The sequence below is a fragment of the Acomys russatus genome, chromosome 20 (assembly GCF_903995435.1).
Source record: "Acomys russatus chromosome 20, mAcoRus1.1, whole genome shotgun sequence".
Classification (NCBI taxonomy): Eukaryota; Metazoa; Chordata; class Mammalia; order Rodentia; family Muridae; genus Acomys; species Acomys russatus.
Window position 1 is genome coordinate 61,619,952 of NC_067156.1, and position 6,000 is coordinate 61,625,951.

The 6,000-nt window shown below is 49.3% G+C and overlaps 1 protein-coding gene across 3 annotated transcripts in view; it reads right to left on the reverse strand.

The window, feature by feature from the left end:
- Positions 1–5,609, reverse strand: part of Ctif (cap binding complex dependent translation initiation factor) — a 464,175-nt gene extending 458,566 nt beyond the window's left edge. For all 3 annotated transcript variants that reach the window (XR_007832477.1, XM_051163669.1, XM_051163667.1), the window contains exon 1: positions 5,420–5,609. Coding sequence is in view for 2 of the 3 variants with exons in the window: in XM_051163669.1 (XP_051019626.1) it covers positions 5,420–5,599 (180 nt within the window). In the remaining variant the exon portion in view is untranslated. The remainder of the gene's footprint in view (positions 1–5,419) is intronic.
- Between the last annotated feature and the right edge of the window lie 391 nt (positions 5,610–6,000).

The following is a 6,000-nucleotide window of genomic DNA, read 5'->3' on the forward strand; positions in this document are numbered from 1 at the left end:
GCCAAGAAGGGTGGTTTGACCATTTTCCACATCTGTGACTTACTGTCCCACCTGTAGAACAAAGCGAAATCCTTTTCCTGAGGACAGAGTGAGGACAAATTTTTAATTAAAGAAGTTATCTTATGTGTATGGATATTTTGCCTGCATGTGTGTCGGTGCACACATGGATGAACGGTGTTTGCAGAACCTGGAAGAGGGCACTGGAGCCCTTGGGACTGGAGTTACAGATGTTTGTGAGCTACCATGTGGAGATTGAACCCAGGTCCCCTGGAAGACGAGCCAGTGCTCTTAACATCTGAGCCATCCCTCCAACCCCAAGGAAAACTTTTACTCTACGACTTCAGGGACTTAGAATCCAGTAGAGAATAGGCAGTCTTTTAAAAAACAAAAAGACTTTAGTCTTTAAAGACTCACGTGTAGTGTGTGTGTCTCTGTGTTTGGACGCCACACCTGTGGAAGAGAAAAGGCTGTCTAATGTTGGCAAACACGTGGCACTGGGATGAGTCGGATACTAAAACATGTGGTTACCCGTCTGTTTTCATTACTTGACCTGTTGTTGTGGTAAAATACCCTGACAAGAGCATCTCACTGAGGGGTCTGTTCTGGTTTGCAGTTCAGGAGTACAGTCTGTCCTGGTAGGGAGGGGAGGTGACAGGAGCTTGAAGCAGCTGGTCCTGTGACATCACAGCGGAGAGCAGAGAGCAGTGAACTTATACAAGTGCTTAGTGTTCAGCTCAGTTTCTCTACTTTGTCCAGTTCACTCCTGCCCAGGGAGTGGTCCTGCCCCTAATCAAGGCAGGATTTCCCACATGACTGCAATCAAAGATAATCCCTCATAGGCATGCCTAGAGGCCCGTCTCCCAGGTGATTCTAGACTCTTTCAAGTTGACAAATAGCACCAACTATCACATCATGAAAGGGAAGGGAAGCTATCATCTATCCATCTATTTGTCCGTCCGTCCGTCCATCCATCCATCCATCCATCCATCCACCCATCCATCCACCTACTCATCCATCCTAGTGCTCCTTGGACAGGGAAGGGAAACACAACTGTGCAAGCATCATGAGGCATTTTCTTTCTACATGTCCACTGTCATTGCTCGGATTCTAAAAATATCTGTCAGCAATAGAAGGACAATATTCTCTACTCCCTCAAACCTTCTCAAGAGTCCAAGAACCTTAACAATTTTTCTCTCTCTCAGAAATATCAAAACATCACTAGATAGGCAGACAGAGACATTCTTTGTGAGACTGTGTGTTTTTAAAATTCCATTTCAAACAGTCATCAGGTTAAATAAAAATAAGCAAAGTGGATTAGCAGAACTATTTTCTACAAAACTGCATCAATAGCAATATTTAAAAAAAAAAAAGTCTGTGGAAGGTGGGTCGAACCTTACTGTCTCTCCTCTGGGTGCCTGTGGGTGTAGGGAGAGGGACTTGGGACAGATGGTCTGCAATCACACCAGGTGCTTGCCCGCTCTCTTCAAACTTCAGAGCATGCTAACAGTCTAAGGAATGCACCCTGATGTCACAAGCTGCAGTTTCCTCAGACTGCAAACCACAAACAGGTAGAAGATTAGACAGACTTCCAGGTGGCAGAACTGTGGGCCTGGCTGGAGGAAGGAGGTGATGTGTGGTGGGGGTGCTGGGGCAGGGAGGGGTTGGGTGGGGGAAAGGGGGGAAGCTGTATCTTGTCCTGGTACCTGTCACTACTCTACTCTGCTTCCTGCCCCCGACAATGTGAACTGCTCTGTTCTTCCACAACCTGCCCCCAGTGATGAGTCAAAGCCTCTGAAACTGTGAGATAAATTTGTCTTCTAGATTAAAAAAGTTCTTTTTTTTTTTTTCCTATTTGTGTGATGTGCATGTGTGCGTGTATATATTCACATGTGTGAGTGTGGGCACATGATGTTGTGGTGATGGAGGCGATATGTGTGCATGTATGTGTGAGGTGTGCATGAACGTGTGTGTATGTAGAGATCAGAGGATAACATCAAGTGTTTGTCCCCACCTTTCATCTTGTCTGAGACAAGGTCCTTTTCTATTTTCTTGTTAGCCACTGTGTACACTAGGCTAGGCATCCCAAGAGCCTCAGAGATTCTGTCTCCCCCTTACATAGCTGGAAGAGTGCCTGGATTATTGATAGATGCTACCATGCAGCTTTACCCGGGCTCTAAGGATTGAACTCACGCCCTTGCACTTGTGTGGCAAGCACCTGACCCAGGAAACCATCTCCCAAGTCCTTCTTGAAAGTGTTTCATGCCATTTCATCACAGTGAAGCTACAGTAACTAACAAATTGCCCCCAGACAACCCAAACAGATTAAATTTCTTGATTCATGGTTTCCACTTCCTCTTTCTCATCCAGGTCATGATATTGCTAATTCTACTACAGAGTGGCTTAAGTTAAGAGATGAAATAGCACAAATAAGTTAACACCCACAAACACAGTCCTACTATCTTGAAGTTATTTATAGATTATCAGGTCATTCTCCTATTGTCCCACCTGGATAACAGCCACCCTCACCTCACCCTGTGGTCCTTTCAGGAGCCCTTAGAGGAGATCATAGAGACTGTTCCAGCGTCCTGAGCTATAGGCCCCTGTGCTGCCGTCTCCCTCAGCCCCCACAGAGTCCTGGGCCCACTTCACCCCCCTCCTCTCAGTTCTTGCATCCCTCCATCTTTGACTTCAAACCCTTTACTCCAGGACACCTCTTGGATTTCTAGCCCATTCTCTCTAGTACTAGAACCCCAGCAACGCTGCAGTCCCTAGGGCCTCCAATCCACTTGACCAGGGGTTCTCAACCTTCTTAACGCTGCGACCCTTTAATACAGCTCCTTGTGTTGTGGCGACCCCCAACCATACAGTTATTTTTGTTGCTACTTTATAACTGTAATTTTGCTACTGTTGTGAATCAAAGTGTAAATATTTGTGTTTTCTGGTAGTCTTAGATGACCCTGAGAATAGGTCGTTTGACTGACCCCCCAAAGGGGTCGTGACCCACAGGTTGAGGACTGCTGCTTTAGAACATTTGCTACCTGCCTTGGTGCCCACTCTACCCTCCCTTGCCTGGGCATTCAATTACATCACCGTTCTGGACCAACTTCCTAATTCTACACCAGCCCCGAGGTGGCTAAAAGTCCTTGGAAGTCCCCCACATCTCTGCTACAGGTGTCACTTCATATATGTGGGGGCAGGGTGGGCTGTTGGGAGGTACAGAGATCCCATCCTCTGCCTCTGCCCCTCCCCCTGGAGCCTTCCCTGTACCTCATACCTATCCTGGCTACGCTCCTGTTAGCCCTCACTTCTGCAGCTCCCCTATATCACCGTCCCTTTGGGTTGAGCTTCTAATGACGGTGACAAGCCTGATCTCCCACTGCTGCCCTTACCCATCTTGCTGCCACTGCCACTAGTGACTCAGTTGCTCTGTCAGTGATGCTGTCTGCTTCTGCTTCTTCATGTCCTAGCAGCAGTGCCAAAAGTTACCCACCTCTCCCCTACCCCTCTGCCCACTTCCTAGACCCTCCCTTTCCCCTGGCATGGCACCCCGCCCTGACCTTCTTCCAGCCAGCTCTCCCTGACTCCTCCTCTCTCATCTATCCAAGGGTTCCTGGCCCAGGCTCAGTCCTCCACCTCCTGTCCACATGCTTCCCTTCTCTGTACCTAGCCTGAGGCTCCTGCTGCAGCAGTCTACTCCTGGTTGGGTCTTGGCTCCTCCTCTGGGTCTCCCTTTGGTAGCTACTGCAGCCTCAGTCTGCAAGCTCTTTACCCCCTACCTGACCCCTCTTCTCTATCTTTCACTGACCTCGCCCTGACCACTCTTTAATACTGGAAGCTAGCAACTGTCTTGAGACGCCTCCACCCATGCATTGGGTGTGTGCTGTCCCTTTAAAGGTCACTTGTTAACTTTCTTAATGCTTCGCTTAAATCTGTTAAAGCATCTGAAAACTCCAACTTTGCTTCAAAAAGTAAAAATAAATAAACTAATGAGCCCTGGCCGCTGCTTCCTCCGTTGCTTGTGTTAACCTACCTAGCTGGCCACTCGCACTAGAGCAGTGTATCCATGAAGGCGGGGCTTTTATTTCATTCCCAATTCCAAGATCTCCCAGGTCCCTCACAGGGTAGGTGCTCCACCCACCTTTGTGCCCTGGGTAATGAGCGAGTCATGGGCTCATATACTTGTGGCTTTATGACATCAAGGACACTACGGGAAGGAGCAGGGGGCTGTCTTCTGCCCTAGTGCACAGTGGTTGGTGCAGGGGACTCCTGTTGCCCAAGGATGTCCCAGCTTGACTCCTGGTCTGGGCATCATTCTGGCTTTCTAAAAGACCAGAAGACTAGAATTTTCTCCCCGCTGGGCAGGAAGCCAGGCGGTTGCATTTGGCTTTTCTCTAAGGCAGGGATCCCAAGTAGCTCATCCTTTACTTGATGGCCCAGGCTTGAAAGGGGATAAGTACAAGAGGGGCTCTTGGTCCCCTGACCCTGGACAGGAGAGAAGACCCTTCCCTGCCTGACAGTCCAGCTTTCCTGAGGCAGCAGGTTAACATCATTTGACAGATAAGAAAATTGAGTTTGGCTGGGTGGTAGTGGTGCACACCTTTAATCCCCAGCACTAGGGAAGCAGGGGCAGGTGGATCTCTGTGAGTTCAAGGCCAGCCTGATCTACAGAGTGAGTTCCAGGATACACAAGGCTGCACAGAGTGACCCTATCTCGAAAACCCCAAAAGAAAACGGAGTCTCTGATGTTAAGGGCTTTGGCCAAGGTCAAATGGGCAGCTAAAACCAAATCTGGAAGCAATTCTTGGAAGAATCTACTGGGGCTGGATGTACTGTGTCCCGCAGAGATGTGTGTGATGACAGGTTGTTGAAGACATCACAGCCCACAGTCTTCCAAGTAAGATCGCCTCGTCCTGCAAGGCCAAGTTGAGACAGACTAACCCAGGGGCTGAGACCACCCTGAGATTCTTCTGTGAATGCCTCGCGCATCTAAGTGCTTAGACACGTAGCATCCTGTACAGCAGCGCAGAAGACACAGTTCTTAGGCTACCGATAACTGTCTGCAGTTGATATCAGAGAAAAATCACAAGTCACTGTTCTCCAAAGACATGCATGATGGGTAACTTTGATCTCTAGAGCTGTCCTAGAATTTAAGCTTGTGGAGGACAAAGACTAGTACCCAGCACAGAGTAGTCTGGTTGGGTCCCAGAAGTGGGTTCAAGGGTCAGGGTGCTTGGCTGAGGTAAAGGCTTACTGGTTGGATCTCAAAAACCTCTCCTTTGAGATTCTGGACGCTGTGTGAGATGGGATCACCTCACCACAGCAATGTAGGGAGAAACGCTTGGACACTGTCAGAAATGAAGGTTTCCCTAGCATCACCTCTTTGAATCTGTTAAGCCCTTGGGCCTGGGCCAGTGTTCACCTGGGAGATATGGGACTGTGTCCTCTGGCTCTCGCCGTCACCCTCTGGCTTGTCGGTGAGCAGCCCCTGCACCTGGTACTCCAGCACGTAGCTGTCAATGAAGCGTTCCAGCTCCTCGATCTCCTGGGAGCGGCTGCTTCCTGCCTCGGAGGAGGCCGACGCTGTGGAGGAGTTCTCCATTCTTCTGGCTCAGCGGCCTTGGCTGGCTGCTGGGGAAGAGGACAGACAGACAGCCTCTGTGAGATGCTGCTGGAGGTCAGGACAACGCCCCACTTGAGAAATACCCTTCACTCTCAGAAGCAATTTGGTCTCCTAGTTGCCAGATATTGGCTTATCTTTAGCATAAAGAATAAGCTGAGATCCCCACTGCGACAGGAGGGAAACTGAGTCTAGAGGAGGCACAGGTAACTTATCTAATTGTCCAGCTCGGTGGCTTGAGGGGTACTGGGGTTAGTGCCTACTGCCTGGGAAAGCAGATTATGTCTAGACCAGCACTCAAGCCCTCCTGTCCAGCTTGACTTAAAATCCTCACTTTAAATCTACGTGAAGCAACAGACCCCTCCCCGACCCCAGATCCAAGG